This window comes from Sceloporus undulatus, chromosome 2, assembly GCF_019175285.1.
Source record: "Sceloporus undulatus isolate JIND9_A2432 ecotype Alabama chromosome 2, SceUnd_v1.1, whole genome shotgun sequence".
NCBI lineage: Eukaryota > Metazoa > Chordata > Lepidosauria > Squamata > Phrynosomatidae > Sceloporus > Sceloporus undulatus.
In genome coordinates, this window is record NC_056523.1 from 168,731,435 (window position 1) to 168,759,431 (window position 27,997).

Here is a 27,997-nt window from a genome sequence, read left to right on the forward strand (position 1 = left end):
CTAAACTATCTAGTCCGTGAGCTGCTTTTTGCTGACGATGCTGCCCTCATTGCCCATATGGAAGCAGCTCTGCAGCGCCTCACATCTTGCTTTGCAACAGCTGCAGAGCTCTTTGGGCTGGAAGTCAGTCTGAAGAAAACGGAAATTCTCTACCAGCCAGCACCCCAGGAAGAACACTACCATCCCCACATCACTGTAGGCACATCAGTGCTTAAGTCCGTCCAGCAGTTCACCTACCTGGGAAGCATCATCTCCTCAGACGCCAAGATTGATAAAGAGATCGATCACAGACTGGCAAAGGCATATAGCGTATTCAGAAGGCTTCACAAAAGAGTCTGGAGTAACAAACACTTGAGGCAAAGTACAAAAATCAGTGTGTATAGAGCCATTGTACTGTCTATTCTCCTCTATGGGTCTGAAACATGGGTCACCTATCGCCAACACCTACGACTCCTTGAAAGCTTTCATCAGCGCTGTTTACGCACAATTCTAAATATACACTGGACTATGTGACAAATGTTGCTGTCCTCGAGCAAGCAGGGATCACCAGCATTGAGGCCATGCTACTGAGGACGCAGCTGTGCTGGGCAGGACATGTTTCTAGGATGAAGGACCATCGCCTCCCCAAAATAGTATTCTACGGTGAACTCGCCACGGGTCAGCGTAAGAGAGGTGCCCCAAAGAAGAGATACAAGGACTCCCTGAAACAACATCTCAGGCTTGGCCAGGTAGATCACCAACAATGGTCCTCCCTGGCCTTGCATCGGGAGGCATGGAGACGCACTATCCATGACGCTGCAGCCTTCTTCGAAAGCTCACGCCGAATGAGCCACGAAGAGAAACGACAACGCAGAAAGAACCGCAACCTGGAAACATCACCCAAGGAGACTTTCTGCTGTGCTTTCTGCAACCGGACCTGTTTATCCCGAATTGGCCTTTTTAGTCACCAACGCGCTTGTAGAAAGCGCGGAATGAGTCCTTCCTGAATCTTCGTTCGCGAAGCAAAGCCAGAGAGAGAGAGAGAGACATTAATGTTAAGATGACTATATGAGAAAAAACTGGTTGAAATGAGTCTTGGTCAGATACTCATTCATGTAGAGATAAAGTGGTTGATCCTCTGACCTGTGAACTGTGGTGGTGAGTATTTGTCTTTACAATCATGCAGTATAAATCTTTTTGCTGCAGGAAGGGCATATAGGATTCAACCGCATGGACCATCATTTAAATTCCAGGCTGCAAGAATCTAATTTAAATGAGACCAAGTACAGTATTTATAAATGTCCAAGATTTTTCTAATGCAAAAGCAATACAATGCAAAGCCCTGCAATCAGAAATTGACCTTTAATACATCCTGTTTGACAGGGGAAGGAGCTCCCTTAATTTCTGAGTGACTGAGTGAACCATTAACCTCTCCAAATAAAGCAACTTGGCTTGCTAAATTGCCTATCAAGAACACCCTGTATTCCTGCCCCTCTAACAGTCGGCGTCTTTCCCAAAAAGCAGGAAATGCAACCAACCTCATAGAGATATATTGGATCAAGGGCAGTGAACCCACAGTCCTCCAAATGTTCTTGGCCATATTGGCTGGGGCTGGGGAAATCTGGAATCCAATAAATTTCAAGTTCCCCACCTCTGCCATAGAGGCATAAGAACAGAGTTAAAACTCAAGATCCACCCAGCCTAATATTCTGTTTCCAACAGTGGTCAGCCAGATGCTTCTGAGAAGCCCATAAGTGAGGATTCAATGCAAATATGCAATAGCCACTGAAGCCATGCCAGCTGCCATCCAAGCGAGCAACTGGTATTCAGAGGTAAACAGTTTCTTAAAATGGAGGTTACATTTCACAAGAACTTGGAGAAATTACATTTTTGATTTATTCCTCTCATGGCCTATGAGAGACTCTGAGAGTTGTAATCCACAAAAGTAATTATTTCAAGCTCTTTATTTAGCAGAGACAGATGAGAGCCACTGATCGACTGAGTCCTTCATTAATTTGGCTAATCCCTCTTTTAAAGTCTTCTGCTTTCTCCACATCTTGCAGCAAGGGATTTTGAGCTCTATCATCTGTACTTTCTTTTGCTTGCCCAGCCTAAATCAACCAGAATGGATAACTTCCAAGTTCTAATATCTATAGGGAAAGGCTCTCACACATAAGCTATTAAAGATGCCAAAATGTACACTGTACCAATGTTTTGTGGATTTTTTAAAAAGTCATGCTCTTTAGTTTTCCTTGTACAGTATTAGACATGCAGAGAGATATAATCATTCTATATAATAGATAGATAGATAGATAGATAGATAGATAGATAGATAGATAGATAGATAGATAGATAGATAGATAGATAGACAGACAGACAGACAGACAGATAGGGAGGGAGGGATTTGGGGGGGGATCAGAAAGCTCAAAATGTCCTGGCCTGAGGGTGCTAATTTTCTTGTATTAGATAATGAGAGCTGTGCATTATACACAGACAAGGATAGAGAAGGGCTCTGCTTTTCCTCTGCCATCATTTGAGTGTACAACATCCAGGTGTTCATTTTTACCCATTGGTGCAAAAAGAGGAAGAGCATGCCATGCTTCTCTTAGTGTGGAGAATGTCCTTGTTATCTTTGATTTCAGACTGGACATGAGAATATCCCATGCACACATTTATATTATTACCAATCTGAGTTAGGAGTTAACAGTGGGATTCTCTTGCCTGACTCTTTCCTTTCCAACTGAAAGGCAAAATGCACATGGGGAATCCCCCCAACTCCTGGGAGTGAAAGCTTGGAGATGGAGGGGGATGTCCCCCAGCCACATACAGCCTGAATCCAAATGCTTTGTAGGCTGAGGGAGGCCAGTGAGCCAGAGCTTCCCTTCCCTTAATTTAAGTCAGGGATGGCAGGGGCATCACTAGGGGGTGCAAGAGGTGCAGACCACACTGGGTGACACTCCTGGGGGGGATGTCACCTGGTGCAATGGTGGGAAGGGTTTGCCTTCCAGATCTGGTGATTCTGCTGGCTGGGTGGGAAAGCCAGTCCCCTCCTTTTGCCACCCAACTGTCAGAGTTGTGGACCCAGAAAAGGCTGTTGAAGCGAGGAGGAAGCAAAGGGGAGTATTAAAAAATGATGCACACTGGGTGTCAAATATACTCAGTAAGCCACTGAGAGGTGAACAACTGAAGTGGATTTGAGGACTGCTTTTACTCTTTGTAGGCACCATGGCTTACCACCACAACAAAGATGTGCCCACTGATTCTGGTTCTCCGATTTTTCTTTTTTTTAAAGCACTGCAGGAAGACTTTGCAAGTTATCTTTTTAAAAATGAATTGCTATTCCTGAAGGCTACCACTACTACTAATACACCAAGAAAAGGGCTATCTGTGGACTCTGTAGGTCCCACAGGGAACTGCACTTTGTAGACTTGTGATTCAAACTAAAAGATGCTTTGACAGTACATAATGATAGCACTGTGATTCCATTTTAATAGAATCATCTATGAAATCCTGGGACTGGCAGTTGCGGGGGAGGGGGAGAGCTTTAGAGTCCTCAGCTGGGGAGCTCCTTAGGTGTCCCTCTCCAAACTACAAATCCCTGGATTATATACAATACAGCCAAGGCAGTTTAAATGGAACTATGGTGTTATAATTGTGTAACATCAAAGGGCCCAAAGTGTCACATCTAGAATTTCTAATTTGATTCTTACCTCTATTATCAGTTTACTAGAAGGCCTTTGGTAAACCAGTTTCAACCTCAGTCTCCTTATCTCTAACATGGGGTAGAGTAATGCTGACTTACTAGAGTCACACTGCGGGTTCTTCTGAAAACCTTTTTCTGACTCCGGTGGACCAGAAAATATCACTCCAATACAATCCACAGCACCAGCTGTCTTGCATCCCAGGCTGGGCACTATTTTGGCACCTGAAGTGGAAAATGTGACAAACCCCACTCCCCTCCTTTGGGTAGTAAAACCACAGTAATAATACATTTAAACATTCAGTTTGATGCCCTTTAATGACACCAACACCCCCCCAAATGAGCTGCTTGAAGCAGCCACTTCACTCTGCTTAATAGTAGGGCTGGCCCAGGGTAACCAGACATCCTCCTTTTCCCAGACATGTCCTTAATTTCAACCTTCTGTCCAAAATTAATCCCAAAATGTCATCCATTTTGAGCATCACTAAGAAGAATGCATTTATATTTATATTAGTGTTTTTAGCTTTTATTTGGTCATGTCTTACATTTTTCTTGAATCTCCTACATTTTGCATTGCCTTATCCTCTTTTGCGGTTAAGACACCTGATCATCCTGGGCTGTGTTGTATGGACTGCAAATAAATACAGCATCCAGAGCATGCAAATCTGCTATACAAATGTTCAACATTAATATTTCTAAGACCTCCAAGATCAAAAGTTGTCTGTGTACATGAAGACCTCATTGCACAATACCTTTCCCAGCACCAGGAAAGGAATATGTTGTTCCTTCCCTGCCCCCTAAGAACACTTTCTAGGAAATGACTAAAAATCCAGTCCTATTCCCTGGTTTCCACCTGTTGTTTTAGAAGAGGAGGTGACAGATCAGGCCCCACCTATGTTCATGCAACACAATCCACCTACCACTGAGACTGCTCAAAAGCCCTGGTGAGAGCAAAAACACCCTTATTAAAAAGCCTGAATGCTGCATTTCTCCCCTACGATTAAAAATGATTGGGCTGAGAACCTGCTATTTTTAATTAGTGCTCAGCCTGACTTTGGAAAACCAGACCCTGACAAATACTTGGAATAAGCAGAGAATATCAACTCTCACACTGCATTACCCAGAAATTCAGAAGGTTTGAGGCCTGGAGGGTAGCTCCGAGTCCAGAGCTTCTTCTGGACAGCATCACGGTAAGGGGAAATCGTTTTTCTTAAATATTATATTATTATAATATTTAGTTTGTTCATTTGCTTGTTTTCATGACTTTCCAGCTATGTCTCAGGGAGATGAAAAACCCAGAGATGGTGCAGGTAAAGAGAGTGCTGGTTAAGAAACTGCAGTAGAAAGTCCCTGGATAAAACCATGGCTCTCTATGACAAACTCCCTTAGTATAGTTTTTTGTGGGTTTTTTGGGCTGTGTGGCCATGTTCTACAAGAGCTTCTTCCTGATGTTTCGCCAGCATCTGTGGCTGGCTTCAGTGCCAGGCACAGATGCTGGCGAAACGTCAGGAAGAAACTCTTCTAGAACATGGCCACACAGCCCAAAAAAACCACAAAAAACTATGGATGCCAGCCATGAAAACCTGAGACTTCCCTTAGTAATGTTGGCAAGTTTCTGGTTGCATCTACACTGCAGAATTAATGTAATTTGACCCTGCCTTAACTGCCATGGCTCAATGCTATTGAATTCTGGGATGTGTAGTTTTGTGAGATATTTAACCTTCTCAATCAAAGCACTCTAGTGCCATGACAAACTACACATCCCAGGATTTCATAAGGTGGAGCCATGACAGTTAAAACTGTGTCAAACTGCATTAATTCTGCAATATGACAGTAGCTTCTGACTCTTAGCTTCTCCTCTGCAAGGTGGATAATACTGGTCTACTTTTGCAGAGTTGCATAGCCTCTGACATGTCACAGAGGAAAACTGGGACACAAGGGACCAAGTAACATCAGAGTGTGGTCAAGACTACAAAAATTATTACTGAGGAAGAAAAGTCAAGCTAGGAGGGGCTACAGAAGTTTACATTTGCCTGAGCCTCCTGGAAAGGGCAAGATTCCACCTGCTCCTCTCTCCTGTTGAGTACAAACTACTTTTGCTCTTTGCAGCAAGTGAACTAAGATGAGGACAAAGGGGAAAGTGGGAGGAGGAGAGAGAAACTGGGGCTTTTAAAAAGCAGCTGGAAAAGTGGGACAATAGAGGATTAATTGGGACTATCTCTGCCAAATCAGGGCAGTTGGAGGATTATTGCAGCATCTGCTGAGACAGCTTGCACAGAAGTGATTTGAAATTCTCATGCAATTGATATAGCCAGGATCAGATCATGGTCTGAGCAGGGTGAGTGTTCCTAATACAACAACAATCTTTATTTACAGTCAATAGACCTGTCGAAGTATACAATAACTTAAAACATGTAAATGGAAATATTACATACTAGCTGTACCCAGTCACACGTTGCTGTGGCTCAGTCTGGTTAAATGGAAAAGAAAGAAAAGAGAAAGCGCACGTTTCTAAAATATTTAATTTCACAATGCTTGTGGATATACAGTGTTTTTTGTTGTTAAATTGTCTTTGTAGATATAGAGATTGTCTGGTTTGCCGACTCTACAACTTGCAACATATAATTGTCCATGTGAGAAGCAATCCGTGTCTAGATTTAAACTGTACAAGTCTAAAGATTAGCCCTGAGCTTTGTTGATGGTGATTGCAAATGCCAATTGAATTGGGAATTGCAGTCTCTTAAATTGAAATGGCATATCTGTTGACATGTGTTGCTATTACATCCAACAGAGGGCACTGTTTTTCAAAAAACATATTTTACCTGTCAGTGTGACATCTATATATGAAAACATATTAGGGATATAAAAACGTGTGTGTATTTGAATGGAACATTGTATCAAAATTTCAAAGCAATCGGTGAAGAACTTTTGGAGATTTAAGATTTTGAACAAACGAACATTTACATTTTTATTTATATAGATAACATAAAACTAATATGAAATAAAAAGTTTCATTAAAATGCAAAACATTAAAGTAAAATTAATTAATCTAATGAAACTTTTTTATTTCATATTGAGTTTATGTTATATGTAATATTTCAATTTATGTTTTAAGTTATTGTATGCTTTGATGGGTCCATTGACCATAAATAAAGATTGTTGTTGTTGTTGAGTGTTCCTAATCCAGAAAAGTAGGAGCCCATCTCCCTTGCTCAGACCATGAGCATATATGTCCTCCCTCCAGTGCTTTCAGGTAACCCAGCCATCTGAGAAGCAAGAGACAGGGTGACCAGATGTACTAAGCACAAAGAGGACAAGGCACTGCAAAATGTAGAGCATTCAAGAAAAATGGAGGACATTACCAAATAAAAGCTAAAAATAAATTCATGCATCTTAGTCATGCTAAAAATAGAGGACAGTTTGGAATTCCTCCTGGACATAAGGTTGAAATGTGGGTCATGTCCTGGAAAAGGATGACACCTGGTCACCCTGGAAAGAGAGGACTATCCAAGTGAATTATTTAAATATACTGTAGGTCCAAATTTCTGCTCTAGCAATCCCATGGCAGCAAGGGCAGTGGGTGTAACAGCAAGATTTGTGTGTGAATTGATTTGTGTCTGGCATTGTTCTGGAGTGCCTATGTAACAAGGGTATGCCAGGGCAGCTTCAGGGCCAGAATACCCCAGGCTGCTCCCAGAATACAGTCAGCCCTTCATATACACAGATTTTTTTATACACGGATTCAAGCATCTATGGTTTGAAAATATTCAAAAAAAGTATAAATTTCAAATATCAAACCTTGATTTTCCATTTTTTATAAGGGACACCACGGGGGATCTTGGAACCAAACCCCAGTGTATAACAAAGGTCCACTGTATTCTGGTTTGTACAGACACCAGCTGGCATCCAAAGCAACAGAACTGGAACAGAATTTTTGATAAATGCATTTTCAAATTTTGATATCCTCTGAACTTCAGTATTTAAATTTGATGTCCAAATCAGATTTGTTTATAGTATTTTGTATTTATTTCCTTGGGCTTGTTGTTGCATATGCTTGAGAAATTTCAGTGGGTCCAAAATGCTGGAGCCAGGCTGCTGACCAGGGCTGGTTAGAGGGAACATGTAACTCCTTTGTTAGACAAACTTCACTGTTTTCTAGATGGAATGCAAAACACTGGTTAAAGCCTATAACACCAGTGGCTTGGGTGCAGGCTATCTGAAACAGAATTTTTCCCTATATGAGCCAGTTTAAGTTCCTTATGGGAGGGCTTTCTCTGCTTCCCACCACTGCACGACCCCATTTAGTGAAGGACATGAGATGGCCTCCTTGGTGGTCGAGCCTAGGCTGTCTTATTGTTGTTGTTGTTGTTGTTGTTATAAAATTTATTTATATACTGCTTTTCCAAAACTGATCAAAGCGGTGCACAACAAAGAATACAAAATACAATAATCAAAAATAACAACACAATATATACATAACATTAAAACTTGACAATAAAAATTCATTCGCAATTTAAAACCATAAAAACCATGTCAAAGCCAGCTGAGTTGATAATCAATGGTACAAGATACATATCAGGGGGGAAACCACACATATCAAGCCACATGGGGGAAAGCTTGACAGAAAAAGGTCTTGAGTCTCTTTTTAAAGAAATCCAGGGAGGTGATGGAGCGGAGCTCATCGGGAAAGGTGTTCCAAATTTGTGGGGCCGAGATGGAAAAGGCCCTTTGCGAGGTCGATGCATATCTCACAGTTGGCACCCTCAGCAAATTCTTCCCGGCTGACCTGAGTGTGCGGGGCGGATTATATGGGGAGAGGCAGTCCTCCAAGTAACCTGGGCCCAAGCCATTTAGGGCTTTATAGGTAATTACCAACACCTTGTATTGTGCCCGGAAGCAAATGGGCAGCCAATGAAGATCTTGTAAGATGGGCATTATATTATTATTAACCTTTATTTATAAAGTGCTGTAAATTTACACAGCTCTGTACATACAATCTTTTTAATTGGACGGTTCCCTGCCCTCAGGCTTACAATCTAAAAAGACACGACACAAAAGGAGAAGGGAGTGGTGGTGGGGAAGGGGATGAGGGCCAGCAGTTCTTCTCTACCTCCGAGGCTTGGATCAGGGGAGATGGACTGGAGGGAGGGCTTGGCTTCTTAATGGATGGTTGATCTTCTTCCAGGGAGGCCATTGGAGCTAGCCTGCCTCTCTAGTAGGATAATACAAATAAAATGCATAGCAATATAGGAAATCATAGAATCATAGAATAGTAGAGTTGGAAGAGACCACAAGGGCCATCCAGTCCAACCCCCTGCCATGCAGGAAATCCAAATCAAAGCATCCCCGACAGATGGCCATCCAGCCTCTGTTTGAAGACCTCTAAGGTAGGAGACTCCACCATACTCCAAGGGAGTGTGTTCCACTTTCGAACAGCCCTTACTGTCAGGAAGTTCCTCCTGATGTTGAGGTGGAATCTCTTTTCCCTTCAAATATTTAAACAGGGCTATCATATCACCTCTTAACCTTCTTTTCTCCAGGCTAAACATCCCCAGCTCCCTCAGTTGTTCCTCATAGAGCATGGTTTCCAGACTCTTCACCATTTTAGTTGCCCTCCTTTGGACACGCTCCAGTTTCTCAATGTCCTTTTTTAATTGTGGCGCACAGAACTGGACACAATATTCCAGGTGGGGGCTGACCAAATGATTCAAATAAAACAGACAACAAAAGAACATCAAATAGCAAGTGACAATTATGCAATGCCTGGGAAGGCTTCTCTGAACAGGATGGTCTTCAACTCCGTTTTGAAGCTGGTTAAAGAAGTGATGGCTCTTGCTCGTGGGGGAAGAAGGTTCCAGGAGTGAGGGGCAGTGAATGAAAAGGGGTGAATCCGGGATGGGGCAGAGAAATTCCTGGGCTGGGACAGCAGGCCTTGACTACCAGAGCGGAGAGCCCGAGTGGGAATGTGAGGAGAGAGAAGGTCTGATAAGTAAGGAGGGGCCAGCCCATGGAGGGCTTTGAACGTCGACAGCAGGAGCTTATAGTGAATACAGAAAGGGAGGGGGAGCCAGTGAAGGGATGCCAACACAGGAGAGATGTGGTCAGAGCGGTGGACGGGTGTGGTAATGCGTGCAGCTGAATGCTGGACAGAGATTAAAGGACGGAGGTGAGAAAGAGGAAGCCCAGCCAGGAGGACATTACAGTAATCAAGTCATGAGACCACTAGGGCATGGACCAGGATCTGAGAACCCAAGGTCAGAGAGTATGTCAACTAGGAGACAGTGATCAACGGTGTCAAAGGCTGCAGACAAATCAAGAAGGATGAGAACAGAGTAAAGGCCATTAGCCTTGGCCTGTAAAAGGTCATTCGAGATCTTAGTGAGAGCTGTCTCAGTAGAATGCCTTGGGCGGAAACCAGACTGAAAGGGATCGAAGATGGAGTTGGCTTCAAGAGACTCAAGACAGCGCGAATAAACAACCCGTTCCAAAACTTTAGAAAGAAAGGGAAGAAGAGAAATCGGACGATAGCTAGACAGGAGGGGTCAAGAGAAGGTTTTTTCAGAATTGGGGAAATGAGAGCATGTTTGAAGTCCGACGGGAAGGAGCCTGTAGAGAGAGAGAGATTGAAGATATGGAGAAGCGAGGGCAGAAAAGAGGGAGCTATAGAAATTAGAAGATGAGTAGGAATTGGATCAAGAGAACAGGTTGCAGGTTTGCAAGAGTTCAGAAGTGTAGAGAGTTCATCCAAAGAAGCAGGAGGAAACACAGAAAATTTTGTAGGCGAGGGCGAAAGAAGATTATGAGCAGAAGAAGAATCAAGGGGGACTATCTCAGAGCAAATAGTGGTGATCTTTGAAATGAAATAATTAGCAAAGTCATTAGGAAAGAATGATGAAGAGACAGGAGGAGAGGGAGGTTTAAGCAAAGTGTTGAAAGTGGAGAACAAATGCTGCGGGCACCTTTCATTGGCAGAGATCAGTGATTTGTAATAATTCTGTTTTGCCATAGAGAGGGCGCGTGAGAAAGAAGAAAGAATAAACCAAGCTTGGCCCTCTCTCTTTTCTTTTTCTGTTGGCAGGCAAATACCTTTTTGTTTAGACAGGTCACTAGAGACCTCATTAGAAGCCAAGATGATAAATCTGAGACTGATGTACTTTGACCATATAATGAGAAGGCATGGATTATTGGAAAAGACAATAATGCTAGGAAAGGTAGAGGGCAGAAGAAGGAGAGGAAGACCACATGCCAGATGACTCAATCAGGGGGAGATGGACATGGGATTGCAGGAACTAAGTAGAGAAGTGGAAGATAGGGGTTCTTGGGGGTGTCTCATCCACAGAGTCGCCGTGGGACGAGGTCGACTTGGGGACAGTTAACAACAATGGCTGTTAACTGGCTGATACAGCAGGGGTTTTTAAACAATGGTACATTACTTTCATCTTCTTGATTTGAGGTATCTCTAGATGGATCATTTAAACCAGTTTCTCTCTGCCCACACCACAATCAGTCTTCATGACCCAGGGACAAAGCCTTGATTCAATTGCAGACTGCAACTGGAGAGCCATGTCTACATTGAACCTACCTTAAACTGGTTTAAAAAGACTTACCTTTTGTTCCAGATTTTCCTGGAAGATCTAGAGCATTCCAGTCACTCCTTCTGAGGTCACAACGAGGTGCCCAGCCATATAATAGAAGCTGGGCACCTCATTTTCAACCTCAGAAGGAGCAACCCACACTAGTTTTTTTGTGGGTTTTTCGGGCTATGTGGCCATGTTCTAGCAGAGTTTCTTCCTGACATTTCGCCAGCATCTGTAGCTGGCATCTTCAGAGACACTAGCACTGGAAATGCCAGGTGGCACTGCAGGATGCAGTTCAAACACTAGATTGCAAAAGTAACAGCTGCTTCAGAACCAGAATCCTCCAGGAGCAGCCCAGAGTATTCTAGCCAGTGTAGACCTGCCCTATGTTTTTATATTATTTTAAATTAGTAATGTTTTAATAAGATTATTTCTTTTTTTAAAAAATGGCACATTTCAATCTTTTTTTAATTTAATGTTGTGAAGCAGCTTGGGTCCCATCTTGGGAACAAGACTGGGACATAAATAAATTGCATAAATGAAATATCACATCAAAACAACAGAGTCTTGTGATACTGTGTGGATTCTGGCCCACTTCATCCTTTGCCCAATAAAATGTGTTAGTTCTTAAAGTGCCACAAGACACTCTTTTTTGGCCGCAACAGATCCCCAACCCTGCCCATCAGACATTAACATGAGGATCTGGACTGAGGAACCAACTAAGCATTACACAGAGATTACCAATGCTTCAAACTGATGGAAATGGTTACATGCTGTTTCTACCCTGCTTCTCTGTTCTAAATCAACCCCTTCCTTAAGACACCTTTCTATACATTGTGGGGTTTTAATGCACATCATATATATGTAATATGTACTTATGTTCTAAAATAAGACCACAAAGATGGTTGAAGCCATTATTCAAGGCCAAAACATGATCTGCAATGAGGACTATGGTGTACCTTCTGACTGTCCTGATGTGGCATAGACAGTCCGAATTAATTCTGTGTCCTCTCACTTTTTCAGGCAAAAGTAAACTGTTGCAATCTCTCCTAGCTTATGTTTTTCTTCCTCGTTAATAACTTTTATCTAGATCACACTCTGATGTTACTCGGTCATATGACTCCCAACTTTAATCTGTGAAATGTTGGAGGGTATGGCATGGCACTCCTGAAAAATCACCTGAGGTATAAATCCTGAGAAAAATGGAGAGTGCAGTCAACAACTTATTGACTGATACTCCTTGTTATGCTAGAGAAGAGACAAGGTAGTGAAGTTTTCACATTCTGTCTTAAGCCCAGACAAAGCAGGCCTTGACTCTCTCAAAAGGTGTGGGTATTGTGTGCATGTGTGTCTGTCATCTTATGGTGACCTCATGAATTTAATAGGATTTTCTTAGGCAAGGAATACTCATGGGTAGTTTGGCCAGTTCCTTCCTCTGAAATATAGCTTATGGCACCTGGTCATCATTGATGATCTCCCACCTAAGTACTAACCAGGGATGACTCCATTTAACTTCCAAGATCCAACAGGATCTTGTTCCTTTAGGATATTTAGCTGTTAGCTGAGACTTTATTTGTATATATGTGTTCTCTACCAGCAGAAGCCTGTAGTTCTCCAGGGGTACAACTAGAGCTTGTGAACATTACTTCTTAGATAATTTCCAGAATCTCCTAGCCAGCTTGTCCAAATGCCACCCAAGAAGTGAAATTTTCATACTCTTAAAGGGGTCATCTTTTGCTTTGGGAACCACACCACTGATGAGTGCTGATGTTTTCTCGTAGGAATGCTATGGCTCAGGGCCAGTTTCTTTGCCTTGCAGGCTCCCATTTATGGACCAGAAGACATCACATTTCCGTCTGGCTGGAGCCTGGGTGGGCCTGATCTTCCTGCAGAGTGCCTGTCACTTTGTATTAGCTGATCCGCCAGACCTGCTTCCTCATGGAGCTGCATGGACCCTACCGGAAGACGCCACTCAGGAGCAGGGCTACTACTTGCAGCAACTCTTTGGGCAGTATGGGGAGAACGGCACACTATCCTTTGAGGGCCTGACACGTCTCCTGCTGAGCCTGGGGCTGGGGAAGGTTCAAGTGGTGGAGATTGAGCATGAGGAGTTGGGCCATGGCCATGTCTCCCACCTGGACATCCTGGAGGTCCAAGAGAATAAGCACCTGCACTCCCACTCTGCCTTGGAGCACCTCAGCAAGACAGAGCACAGAACCAAGGTGCAAGCAGAGAATGTTAACCCTACCAGGTAATAATGTTTATTTGGGGAAAGGTTTTTTGGATATGTCCACAGCAAAAGGAAGAAGGAAACGGTAGGGCCACTACGTGGAGAAGATGACAAAATGCTAACAGGAGACTGAGAAAAGGCAGAATTACTCAACACCTTCTTTGCTTCAGTCTTCTCAGAAAAGGCAAAGGGTGGTCAACTTGAGGATAAAGGAGGATGGGACAGAATAGGGGAAATTCAGCACAGAATAAGTAAAGAAAGAGTACAGGAATACCTGGTTAATCTAAATAAATATAAGCTCCAGGACCTGATGAACTACATTCAAGAGTATTAAAAGAGCTGGCAAATGTAATATCGGAGCCATTGGCGATAATATTTGAGAGCTCCTGGAGAACAGGAGAGGAAGTTAGTGAGGCACACTTCCATTGCTTCTTTACAGTAAATGTAAATAGGCTGTCTAGTTTGATCTTGCTTTGCAAGACATATCTTGCAGGGCCTGTTCTGGCTTATTTGACTCACTTACCACCAGGCTAATATCTTGACAGAAGAATTGCTGATGTTGTTGACTACGGCCAAGCTAGTTCATGTAGAGACGTCTCAAGTTCTGAGAACCTTTTTGGCTTACCAGCTTCTCAGTGCTGATAATTTGCAGTCATTTGGCTGCTGGCTCAATTATTGCTCCCCCCCCCCAAAAAAAAAACAAGTTAGCTCCATTGACAATATACTTTTAAAATCAAAGCTCAAAATACTTTAGCACCTTGTCAAGTTAGATTTATATTATATTTGAAATAGGTAAGATTCAAAAGAGGAAGTGTAATCAATTAGGTTTCATACTGGTAGCTAACCTATACTGCTGTTTTTGTTTCTTTGAAATACACTGGAAATAGTGTGTTAGGACTGCAACTTCGGTCCAAAACGCACTGCAGAAATAATTAAGTTTGAGACTACTTTAACTGCCCTGGCTCATTGCTAGGGAATTCTGGAAACTGTAGTTTTGTGAGACATTTAGCCTTTTCTGTCAGAGAGCTTTGATGCCACAATAAACTACAGTTCCCATGATTTGCTAGCACTGAGCCAGGGCAGTTAAACCAGTGTCAGACTGGATTATTTCTGCAGTGTGTTTTGAACCTTAAGTGAATTATGAGACATAGCCATGTTAGTCTGGAATATCAGTATGCAAAGGGACCTAGTAGTACCTTCGAGATTAACTGTGCAAAATAAATTGTGGAATAAGCTTTTGTGGTCTACTTCCTCAGATGCATGCTACCACTTTTTGTGCAGTTAGTCTCAAGGGTGCTACAAGATCCCTTTGCATTCTTAAGTAAATTATGCTCTTCTTCTTTAGCAATGATTGCTTTTTGCTTTCTGCAGGCCAGGAATCCCTCAGCTGGGCTATGCTACCCTGATCCCACCTGTATCTCCTACACTCCATGGGAGACATGTCACTAAGCCAAGCTTTGGGCAAGCAGCAGAACAGTCTGGGAAGAACAAAGACACTTTCAAGCCTTCCCAAGGATATTCTGGACTAAATCTTTTGGAGAGTGTGATTGCATTAGATCACTCTATCTACAATCACCTGCACGAGGATGTAAGTGTGAAACAAGTGAGGGGTTACTATTGCCCACAGTTAGGATTGTGTTTTTTTCTCCCATATGGCAGGAATCACATAGGGTGAATTAGACAGGAAGTGTGTGTCTAATTTCTATGAGACAAGCTGGGTTGCAGGAATTGTACCCTCTCTAACCCTAAAGGTCCAAGGACCAACTTCCTATTTTGAAAGGGCACCTCTTATGTTGTAGTACTTGAACCATTGAGAGACCTAGCTTTGTTAGTCTGGAATATCAGTATGCAAAGGGATCTTGTAGCACCTTTAGCACCTTGGAGAATGTGTGAAAGAAGTTGTATCATAAGATTTTGTAGACTGTGTCTGCTTCCTAGTATTGCAAATTGCCCTGGTGAGTTTATTGTGCTAGTGGTGAGAGACTGTGGTCAGGCTATATATAGCTGCCATCAAATCTAGCCAGCATATCTAATGGGGAAGAATTCTGGGGGTTGCAGTCTAAAAGTATCTGGAGGTTTGCACAATTCCTATCCTATTTCTGGTTTATAGTATTTAGTGTTAGGGAGACATGGCTCTGTGAGATAGGCTAATGTTTGAGTTTGTTTTGTTTTTAATACCACTATTGCAAGCTAAAGTATATCTCTGGACTGTATACTGTCTCTTATTGCTTTCCTCAACCCCCTTGTTTTTACTGAAACTTCTGAATTCCATTCTCCTACCAAAACTGGTGACCTTTCCCCCTTATTTAAAATTTTCCTTGCTGCAGAGCTGCAAATGGGGGGAGCTTTGATCAAACCCTTCGATGGGTAATTTTTCTGGCAGTCAATTAAGCATCATTTGGAAGTGCAGCACAATTACTCCTTGTTGCAATAAACCCCTTTGGTGTTTTGTTTTCCCTTTATTTTGCTTTTGTCTCCAGTGTCTCAATGTATCTCAGCTGCTAGTCAACTTTGGGCTGAACTCCGTCTCCAAGATCACGCCAGAGCAGTTCACCCTGCTGTGCCCAGCTTTGCTCTATCAGATTGACAGCCGTGTTTGCATCCAACACTATGATGAAGTGGCCTTTGGCATGCCAGGCAGCAATCTCTGGGCTGGTAACTCATGCTGCCTTTCTCAACGTCTGACCCAGGAAGGGGTCTGAGTGCAAGCACTGCCCACCCCTAGCCCCATGAATCAGCTCAGAACCCTGTGCAGGGCTATGCACATTCCTTTTAGCTGACCTTGTAAACATGGGATCTGTAGACTTTGGCACCCAAAGATTTAGTTTTAACTTAGGAAGGGAAGAAAAGAAAAGCAAGTTGCTAGCATGTTATAATTATGAAAAAAATCCTGAATGAAAACCTTAGAAATCAGAAGGGAGTTCCGTGTGATACCTACTTTTGCGCCCTGCAATTTTATGCATTTATTCTCCTGTTGGCTACAGACCTTGCCCCACAAATCTGTTGTTTTTGCTTGCCCTTCAGATTCCAATTCTTCCCTGCTTCATTTACCTTTTCCTCTTCTTATTTAGGAGTCCTAGATTCTTTGCAAACTCACATCTTGGGTCTGATCTGTCGTACACATTTGAAACACATAAAACAACATTCCCTACACATTTAAAACACATAAAACATGTGTTTTTTGTTGTTTCATGTGTTTTAAATGTGTATGACAGATCAGACCCAATATGTGAGTTTGCAAAGAATCTAGGACTCCTAGATCACTCTGAAACAATTTATCATGTGTATTTAATTTACATAATGTATTCAATTGCAGGAAAAAATATTGTGCTTGTTTTGAAAGAAAAGCATATAAGTACACATAAAACAACATGTGTACGTATATGCTTTCCCCTCAAAACAAGCACAATATTTTTTTCTGCAAAGACACCCTAATTGAATACACTATGTAAATTGCTTCAGAATGCTCTCCGAAAACTTCCAGTTCCAGTTCCAGTGAACACTTATTCGGTGTTTCTTAAATGCTATGGAATGAAACAGAACCCCTCAATTTAACCAAAATTCCCATGTTGCCTCTTCTCCATACATGTCCATAAAACCCAGTTTCTGGCCAAAATGTTCAAAGAAGACCTATTGCTAGTCAGGCTTACCAAATGTGTTGTACCCCTACTATTTCAGTGAGAGGAATTTACTGTAGGAATATTGGGCATTTGTGCTAAAAGAGGCTAGTACAATGCAAGCTTATGGCAGATAAAGGAGTAATTACTTTAATACTTTGCAGAAATACAACAGTTTGACCCTTTAACTTCCATGGCTCATTGCTATGGAATTCTGAGATTTATAGTTGGTTGTGGCAGCAGGGCTCTCTGACAGGGAAGGATAAATATCATATAAAACTACAAATCCTATAAGTCCATAGCATTGAGCCATAGCAGTTAAAGCAGTGTCAAACTACATTATTTCTACAGTGTAGATATATCCCTAAGTGAGGCTAAAAACATTTTTATTGTCTCATAAAATCCATCAAGGGATCAAAAATAATATAATCAAAAAGAGTTAAATTATACTTGGCTACAAGACCCCGTAAAGTTCTCTCCCATGTTTCGTACAAGGTTAGCAACCATTACTGAGGTTGGAGGCCTGAAGGCGGAGGAAGTGACAACAGGTTGGGAGAAAGCAAAAAGGACTAAGTACCCAAGAAACCATAGACAGTCCCTGGGGTTTTCCTTCTATCTGCTCATTGCCCCTCTCCCCTAGATTACCTGATACGTAGAATCATAGAGTTGGAAGGACCCCAAGGGCCATCTAATCCAGCCCTTAGCCACACAGGAATATACAGTTAAAGTACTCTTGGGATATGTACTGATGCGTTTTGTACTTCCAGTAATTACATGTCAGAATTTATGGAAAGGAATGCTGTTGGACATGTGGTGTGGAAATGGGGAGGGGGAGGGAAGAGAAAACAAATATTGGGACCTCAAAGTATGATCCTGCTGACTGTTTTGAAGCTCCAGTTCCTAACTCTTGCCTTGCTCTCACTCTCTCATTTCCACCAGGCCTGGGCTGGGGATTTCTGGCTATCACCTTGACCAGTTTGCCCTCAGCACTGGCCATTGTCCTTGTCCCTCTCCTCAACCATGAGCTTTTCCACTTCCTCCTGGCTTTTCTGGTGGCAATGGCGGTGGGGACGCTGTGTGGAGACGCACTGCTGCATCTCTGGCCACACGTATGTAACCATCTCTCCCTCCCGCTTGGGGTACCATTTCCCAATGACTCTTCCACAGGGGAGACAACTACCAGTTATCTTTCTCTCTCTAACTGTGCAGCCTGTGTCAGTGCTCTGAGAACGTCAAGTAAGGCCTTGGGGTTATTACACTGTGAAAATAATCCAGGATGAATCTGGGTTAAATTTTCATTGATCACATGCATCCCAAATGCACTCGATTAAGTTGAGGGGGCTGCCAAAAAAACCCACTTAATCCAGGATAATCAATATCGGGTCCCCCCCCCCCCAGTTTTTAAAAAAGTTCTACATCATCAGTAGTGTGAATAACGGATGCAAATAGACCTGAATAGGCCCTGGGATAAAACACTGTGTACCAAAAAAGGGGTTCTGAAAGCATTTACATTGTTGGCTCTATCTTTATTCAAATGCTTGCATGTGTGAGCAACTGAACTTGCAGAGATGCACATAGATGTGGACTGATACGGTGTGAACAACAAACCCAGAATGCATGGGTAATATGATTTGCATTGTCGTGCTAAAAAAAACCAGTGTCTGAACAGCTCCCTTGAGTTTCCATTCCTCAGCTCCTGTGCATCACAATCGCCAAACTGTTAAATCTAGCCATTCAGTCTCACTCCAGTATGATGGCCATGTCCTATACATTTTCTGAATTCTCCCTTTCTCTGCTCAAAGGAATTGTTTTCATTCAGGCACAGGCCAGAGGCCATGGACTCCTGTCACCGAAACACCATCCCACCCCGACAGCAGAGGATGCTGTACTGAAGGGCCTGTGCGTGTTTGGAGGCATTTATTTCCTGTTCCTTACTGAAAATCTTATGGGGACCCTGAAGCATCTCTGGGCAAAGAGGGTAAGGATGCCACTCTCCAAGTCTTCAAAAGTTCAGGGCAATTTATGAACTGGCAGGGAGAAAATGCAGCATATTTATTTTTGCAGCCAAGTCAGTAGCCCTTTCCCATCAGCCCACTTACTCTCCAAACTGAGAATCCCATTTCAGATTAGTAAAAGTGCCATGCAGCCCAGGCTATGCCCAGTAGTGATCAGTGACTTCCATGTCAGTGGGGCAGTGAATCCTTTCTGGGATTTAATCTGCACATTAAAGGAGCTAGATAATATGTTGAATCTATTTTGATAATAGGGTTTATCACCTTAGATAACTTCTTTAAAGCTCAAAATAAAACTTGGAATGAATTCACTGCCCCACTAACATGGAAGCCACTGGTAACTGCTGTCTGAGACCACCCAGAAAGAAGCTGCTCCCAAAGCTGAACCAAGAGCAAGGATTTGACTGTGACTCTGGAGGCCAGGGTTTGAAACCTTGCTTGGTACGGAAATTTAGTGAGTGAGAATGGGCAAGTCACACTCTTTCAGAAAACCCCGTAATGGAGTTAACTTAGGGTCACTGTAAGTCAGAAATGACTCAAAGGTATACAACAAAATGTTGTGTATAGTCATATTACAGTGTACATCGTAGAATGAGCTATTCATGCTGCCAGCAAGCAGTGATCAGCATGCTATTGTGAATGTCTAAATTTGTCGTGATGTTGCTAGGTATGTGCTGAATTAGCATGGCTGATAGAAAAACAGTAAAATTTGAAACTCATTTCCTGTAGATATCATTTAGGGACTGATCATCTGCTCAGGATGACATAGGCCAGGCTAACATTTATATTATATTATATTATATTATATTATATTATATTCTTTGTGTCTCACTCTTTTCCCAGGACTGGGACTCAGAGTGGCTTCACAGCATTAAAAAACAGTACAATTAAAAACATTTTAAAAGTACATTAAAAAGAATTTTTAAATTGGTCCAACATACCAGCCTGTCCTTATAGCAATTCCTTTAACACCTGTGTAAACAGGTAGGTCTTCACCTGCCAGCGGAAGGCCATCAAGGAGGGAGCCATTCTGATCTCCCTGGGCAGGCAGTTCCAGGGTCTAGAGGCAGCCAACATGGGCTCAGTGTATGTTATCCTGGCCTTGGTGCTCACCTGGGTCTGTCCCTGAGTCAGCATGGGGATGGGATGGTGTTTATGCACCTGTTCCCACACCAACCTAGGACTTGCTACTGGAGGGCACTCCTTACTTTGCCATACTATCTCTGGTACTCAGACGCTCCCCGCTGCAGTGTCTGACATGGAAAGGGGCCCCTGGCTGCACCCCCATGGCCAGGCACACAATTTCTATGTCAGATGTGGTGACCAGGGGCATCTGAGCACCAGTGATGGTGCAGCAAGGTAAGGAGTACGGTTGGCCCATATAAACAGCTGGGGAAACTCTTGAACAAGGAGTCAAATTACCTGAGAGTAATGGCTGTTTACTACAGGATTTGGCTGGATCCACTGGATCCATATCTGGTCTACCAGGATTGGGCCTGATCCTGGTCTTGGGGTTTTGGCCTTCATCATCTGAACTAGACAGTGTGAGGTCCAGGGTGAATACGGGTCTTTTGGCCTGTGCAGACAACACCTTAGTTAGAAGTCTGTTCCAGCAAATGGTGCATTTTATGCAGTGGCTGTGGCTGCTGTCACCACTGGGAGACAGGACACATCCTTGGCTATATATATCACTGCTACCACTCAGAGGGATAAAAGTACATAGCATCTTTCGAACAGGGTTCCTATTCCAATCTCAGTGTAATGGTGTTTACTGGTTTTGTTTGATGTTTTGCAGAAGGCCACCAAACATCCTGACCAGGCTACTGCTAGGATGGATGAGAGAAGTGTGGTCAGTTTAAGGACATCTCCAGGTGAGCGAGCCATGGATTGCCCTCTCCTTTACATTCTTATTAGTATCATGGTCCTTTTGTTGTTGTTTTGGTTCTGCACTCTTCCTTCATGGGAACAGTTTTGTGTTTGCCTCCTCAATATCTGGAGCCAGATTAATTCATGTGCCACAGCTATGCACCATCATGCAGTTGTGCATACTTGGACCCTGCTGTAATAATAGAATTTCAAATGCACTTAGCTGTGTATAGGGTGAGAAACAATTTTCTAAAGCTTTCTGTTCTTTCCAAGGTCTGGCCTTTTACTGGACAGGTGGAACAGTTGCCCCACTGACTAAGCATCAGCAGCAGAGCTGGTAGTGCTTCCTCTGGTAGTCTTGTTTCAGCCTTAAATAGGATATAGTTATGGGGGGAACAGAATGAGAGCTTTGCCTCCCAATAAGAATTCTGCACCTATAAAATTTTCCTTCAGTCCCCAAAACTTCTAGCATTGTAGAGGGTGAAACACTGAAAATTGTTCAGACCTAGAACTCTCCTATTTGCTCTGTTTGCATTCCCTTGGTCATTGTGCCTGCCCCTTTCATTGGTGTGCCAAAACTATTTTTCTAAACGCTCAGTTGAAGTTTTAAGTTAATGTGATGCAAGAAAATTAGGGACTGAAGGAAAATTTCATTTGAGGAGACACTTATGCAACACTTTCCTTCTCCCCAACCAAGTAGCTACATCCTTTCTAAAAAAAAAAACAAACTATCCTTTTTGAAATAAGTTTTTACGTTTTTATTTGTTGTACATGCCGCCCTAAATGGTCTTTGCAAGCTGAAAGCCAACAAATAAGCCTAGCTAATGAGCTCTAGCAGAGGGGATGTTGGTTTTAAATGCAGAAGGCATTCTTACTAACTTCAAGCAGCAAATTTTATTTGGCCAGTCTTGTAGATGGGGGGAAAGGGCAGTCAGTCTGTGGTATACACTGTGCACTGCATTGTGGTCTTCCTCAGGCCTTATGCAGGTTTAAGTAGTTATTACTGGGATAGATGGGCTGACAGTGTGATTCAAAATGCAGTTGTGGCTTAGTCTTAAAAAGCACATCCTTGGCATGAAGAAGGCCCTGGGTTCAATCTCTGGTGTCTCCATGTTATGGTAAGGGGGGCTAAAATGCTGGTGAGCCAGTGCTGGTCTGTGTCAGCAAAGCTGGACCAGCAGCCTTATTTGGTTGAAAGATTATGGCTCTGTGGTCTAGTAGCCCCAATGTCTTTTGTACATAACTGTTCAAAGTAAAAGCCAGAGCAAATCTCGGTGGTAACTAAGCTGTCCTACTGTGCTTTCAGAAGAGGATCCTAAGGACATCTATGACTCTTTGTTTTGCTTCTCCTAGATTCATAGTTGGCTTGGTGGTGATGGTGAAGGTGGTGATGGTGAAGAGGTCTTTTTGAACTGATCCTTCTTTACTTTCTTTATATGAATACCCAGCTTGTTGACAGCAATCAGCTTACACATTGTAAACTGCTTAGGGAGTGCTAATTCATTGATGAGCAGTATAGAAATACACTTGCTATTGCTTTTGCTATACTTGCTTGTCTGTGGGCTCCAGGTGCTGAATCTCAAAGTCTTACGGTGCCAGAAGAAGAAGTTGGGAATCTCTATGTTGAAGCTCAGGACTGCTCCATCCAGATTCGCAGCTCAGAGGATGATGAGGAAAACTCAGAGAGGCAAGCAGAACAGCTACATCCCCATGGCCATTCGCACAGTCCAGCAGATGCCCAAAATGCTGGAATAGCAGACATAGCTTGGATGGTTATTTTGGGAGATGGGATACACAATTTCACTGATGGACTGGCCATAGGTAAGGGATTTTAAACCAGGATTTGGTTTATTCTTGTGCTGGGGACCAAAAACTACAGTACACCCAAATAATCTAACTCTTTGCCAAAGAAAGTGAATTTTTGTGCACACAATGGAGAAATAGTTGGAGACAGATTGGTATATTTCAGAGCTTTGTAAAAGATTTGAGAAAGGTGTCATTTTCCATGGCAAACTCACATTTACCCATCCCTCTCCCCTTTTCTTTTTGTGCTTTTTCTCACAGTGACCAAGACTCAGCTATAACGCAAGGAAAGTTCAAGATTATCTGCAGGGTTTTTTTAATGGGTGTTTATTGGCAGACCCTGAAACAAAAGAGTTAGGAAAGAACTAGAAAGTATCTCAAAGCAAAATGCTCCTTTCCTAAATGTAAGATTCTTTCCATTTTTAAGCCCACTGTGCTGCAGACTGGTTGAAGAAGACTCAATAGTTCAGATGATTTGAAACAACTCAGTAGATTAAGAAAGAGAGTAGGGGAAAATTTCAGTTTATTAGCTTTTATAAAATGAAGTTCTTATCCCCTAGGAGCTGCCTTCTCAGATGGAATCTCTAGCGGTTTAAGTACAACGGTGGCCGTATTCTGTCATGAGCTGCCCCATGAGCTTGGTAGGTAAAAGGAAGTGATGCTTAAATCAGTATGTATTGACGTTTTGGACCATTTGAACCTTATTGCCACCATGGCTTTTGGTCTGTTTTATTTTTCCTTTCTTTCATGTTCTTAAGCAGGAGGATTATTCAGCCATCTAGATGTTATTGGACATCAGATTCCATCAAGCTCAGCCAGCATAGTCACTATGATGGAATGCTGAGATCTGCAGTCTGGCAATATCTGGAGGGCTGTGTGATTCCCATCCCTTTTAAAGATCACTGAGGGATCACCATTAAAATGGCAGCAACCAATTCATGCTGGGGCAACAGGGTTATGTCTAATGAATCCAAGACATTGCATGGTTTGTGGGTACAGTGTGCTCATGTCTGTGGGCCTTTTCACCAGAGGTTGACCATTGCACCCTTAACTTCCCTCTTTCTTTGCCAGGAGATTGTGCTGTCCTACTACAGGCTGGCATGCCACTCCGACGGGTCCTGCTCTTTAACCTGCTTTCTGCTTTCCTGGCTTACTGGGGCACAGTGATGGGGACAATAATCAGCCGGAGCAGTTCCCAAGTCACCCCCCTGGGTCTTTGCCATCACAGCTGGCATCTTTCTCTATGTGGCGCTGGTGGATATGGTAAGCTACTTCTTCCTTCTCTTAGCCTGGCATGATCACATTTGAGACTTTTAATGCCACCAAGTTTAAATATTCTTTATTCATTTGGGATCTTTTGTTTCAAAGTTTGCTTTCTACCCTTCACTTGAGGAGTTCAGATAGTTATTTTTTTAATCCTCACAACAACCCTGTAAGGTGAGATAAGCTGAGAACAAGCCACATAGCCCACCCAAACCAGCAGGGATTTTAAATCTTGAGATTCTTATGTCTTCAGCCTAAAGGAAGCAAAGCTGGAGTGGCCCTGGGGTAGCATGGTGTGGTCCATTTAAAAAAATAATAACAGGCTTACTAGTACGAGAACACTCACAAAGAAACAGTAAGAATAGTTTTTTGTGGGTTTTTCGGGCTATGTGGCCATGTTCTAGAAGACTTTCTTCCTGACGTTTCGCCAGCATCTGTGGCTGGCATCTTCAAAGAATGCTTGCCTGGAAAGGAGTTGGGGGGGGGGTGTTGTGTGACCTAGGAAGGCAGGAGTGATTTGCATGTGTCTTGTTCTGTTGCTAATGGCAGGCCTCAGGGTGGATGAGTGTCTGCTTGATTAGTGCTCATTGTCTGCTGTTGTTCAGGACTGGTTCAGGATTATTTTTCAGCAAGATGAATACTCAACAAATGCAAATGCGAAAACTCCCAGGGTCGGGGGTTTTCCAGCAAAAAAAGTGGCTCCTTTTTGTGCTGCAAAAAGGGTGCTATAGCCACTGGCACCATGGCTTTTGGTGCTCCTTTGGTGCAGCACATGTACACACTGCTCCAAGGGTGCACCATGACACCACCTGCCGTGTGGTGGGGTGCACAGCGTCATGCCTGCATGGAGGCAGAGGGCGCAGCATGCAGTTGGCATGCCCTCACTCTGCCCCAATGCTGGTGTTTATCACCAATGTGTACAGCCTTGAGAACCTGGCATGTATAGGTTGTTGCTTACATTTTGCATTCTGTTGATTCCTGAGATTCTCCGATCTGATTTGTGTTAGTTTTCACACATTTGTTGCAGTTTCTGTGCACAATGAGGCAACTGCTAGGAGTTCTGTGCTGTGGTGTTTGGGATTTAACTGGCTTTTAAAAAACAGTCCAGACTGCAGCCCTTTGTTCTGGGATCACAGCTCTCAGCTGTTATGGGTTTTCTTAAAATGTCATTTTAACACCATTCTAATATGGAAATTTACCATTTCCTGCCCTAGAGATAAAAGCTATGGATAAAGTTTTACTTGCTTATTTTCTTGGCACAGTGATCAGAGCTAGTGACACTGCTAGTAAGTGAAACAGGAACTGCTTGGAGGTTCCTCTGACTCAGGTTAAGCAGTTTAGCTTCTGCCATCCACTTTCCTGGATAGAAGTGTGTCCTTCCAAGGGAGTAAATGTGTGAATTTGTATAACAATTGTGTGACGAATAGCGACTGGCACTTGTTGTAGTGGGCCTTCAAGTCAATTCCAACTTATGGCAACCTTAAGCCAATCCTATTCAGCAGAGGGTCTTCCATTGCCTTCGAGGCTAAGAGAACATGTGTGTGGGGGGTGGGCCCTCAAAGGTGAGCATGAAATTGGAGACCATGATCCCTCCTCCTCCTGGTTCCCATTTTTTTTCTGGCCTGGAGGGGAAGAGATGAGCAAGGAGGGTGCTTGGACCTCTGCCTGAATGGGGAAGAGGAGGAGAGCTATTTCCTTTTAAAATGTTAAAATATAAATATACATGAATGTGTGAACAAAACAAAACATTATTATTCATATATTATGTCGAGTAGGGGAGACACAATGCGACATTCTCCTATAGATGTAAAGGCGGTCACAAGGGTAAAAAGCTTGAAAACCACTGGGCTAGCCCAATGTCACCCAGTGAGTTTCCATAGATAAGCAGAGATTCAAACCCTGGTGCCCCAAGTGCTAGTTCAGTAGTCAAAACTCTATACCACACTGACTCTCTTGTAGTGAACAAGAAAGCCTCTTTACATGGTACATATGGAAGGAGATGCAGACAGTTATGGGACACAGTTGTGTATGCTTTCTTCTAGGAAGCTATCCTGCTATCCTATTATCACTAGAGCTGCCCTGCCATTTCAATTCTGTGTATGGAATAGGATTTGGGTTCAGGGGTACTGGCTTGTCTTTTGGCCCAGGAAGTCATATGTCTTGATCCAGTTGTGGGAACATCTCTCTGCTAAGCATAGGTGAGGGAAGTGGGGAGCTGTTGCTGAAGACACAGCTGCACACTTCTTGAGTGGTCTCCTTTTCCCTAAGGGTGGCAACCATTTAACTTGTAAAGTTCAAAGGTGGTGGCAGATCAATTGTGTATGTGTGTGACATGCATCAAACAACCTGGCTCAGTTTAAATTGCTAGTTTAGAACATAAACTGCCCTTGTCCTGCAAGGCTCCAAACACTGGGATGAGGGCACACAAGATGCCATGCATAAATTTGGGAGCAAAGCATCCCTCATACAAGCCCCATATAATCTACATTACATGGTTGCCAAACTGGCAACTGGAGTGCCCCTCTAGCTTTAATAGTGACATAAAGGAGGGAATTTAAGCCATTTTTGCTTGTGCTTCCACCAGGTAACAAGCAACACCCGCTAAAACTCCTTCTATATAACTATTAAACCTACAGGATCCCTCTCCAGTTTCCAGTTTGGTAACTCTAGTAGGCAGGCTTGTCTGGAGGCCTCCTAAAGATCAGTTGCTCAGTGACTCATGTAACCAAAGGTTGTGTGGTCCAATTTTATAGTTGTCCTTTTCTCAAGGACAACAGCCTCTATCTGTGATGTGTAACTAACCCACATTTTTAAACAGCTGCCACCAAGGAGATAACAAGCCATGTTTTTCCCCCTAGCTGCCTGAAATGCTGCAAAGGAGTTCTCCCAAGGGCAGAAAGGTCTCCATCCTACATTTTCTTCTCCAGAACCTGGGCTTCCTTAGTGGAGGAGCCCTCATGCTCTGCATTGCTCTCTTTGAAGAGCACATCAGTTTCCGTCTGGATGGGTAGTGCTGTTCTTCAACAAGAAAACCCGCCCAGAAGACAGAATGAAGCCGTGCCCCATTTCAGCAGTGACTGCTCCTTTCTTTACCTAAGGTCTAGAAATAACAACAGAATTGTATCACATTCTTGTTCAAGGGAGCTGTGGGGAAAATTCAATTAAGGGAACCAGAAGCAACAGAAACCCACTATTCCTGTGAAACTCCATCTTTTTGTGTATATTTTGGCAGCAGAAATGTCCCCACCACCACCGTCCAAAATCAAATTGCTAAAAATGACAAAATGATATGTATTTTATAAAGGGTGGAGGGAGAACAACCTCGCAGGAGGCAGCTCCATGACTCCTCAGAATGGAAGGAGTAGGGGTTATTTAAGGAACTGCAGTAATCTTATCACAGCAGTGGAAAAGTCCTAGTGACACTTCAGCTAAAGGATGCTTCCAACAGGAAATATTATTCAGGGTTGGGGCACAAGGACAGAAGGCAAAGTGTGCAAAAACAGCCCCAGGTGCAGTTGACACATGGCCAACTTGTGCAAGTTCTTGCCATTGTGTGAAGAGGCATTAAAGAGACTGCAGCAAATCAACATTTCAGACATGATAGCGAGTAGAAGAGCTGACCCACGTGAAGCCTTCTCAGTGCCAACTTTTCTCCTCTTAAATCATACTGCCAGATAGGATGCATGAAAAAATGTGTATGGCAGGGCATCAGAAGTGGATTTGCACTCACAGGAGATTCAGAACATAAAGAGGAAATATCAAAGGCACCAAGGGCCACTTTAACCTCTCCATCAAAAGATTTTGAAAAAGCCCTGACTGCACAAGGAATTGCTCCAGACCTAAATGGAAGCGGCATACAGTCCAATGTTGTACCCCCAGTATTACTGCTCATGGCCTTTTCCTCAAAAGTTCTTGCATAATAAAAACTCCCTTCGCTGACCATACTTCTG

General features: G+C 43.0%; 1 protein-coding gene across 1 annotated transcript; it reads left to right on the forward strand.

Annotated features, from left to right (window-relative positions):
* The first annotated feature begins 4,638 nt into the window (after positions 1-4,638).
* SLC39A5 (solute carrier family 39 member 5) lies at positions 4,639-27,991 on the forward strand. Its single transcript, XM_042454154.1, is given in 12 exon segments — positions 4,639-4,869; positions 13,076-13,507; positions 14,858-15,074; positions 15,967-16,141; positions 18,043-18,212; positions 18,923-19,081; positions 20,911-20,986; positions 22,551-22,802; positions 23,345-23,425; positions 23,856-23,989; positions 23,991-24,047; positions 26,906-27,991. Coding segments are annotated over 11 exon segments (1,896 nt in total). The 5' UTR covers positions 4,639-4,869; positions 13,076-13,085; the 3' UTR covers positions 27,059-27,991.
* The last annotated feature ends 6 nt before the right edge of the window (positions 27,992-27,997 follow it).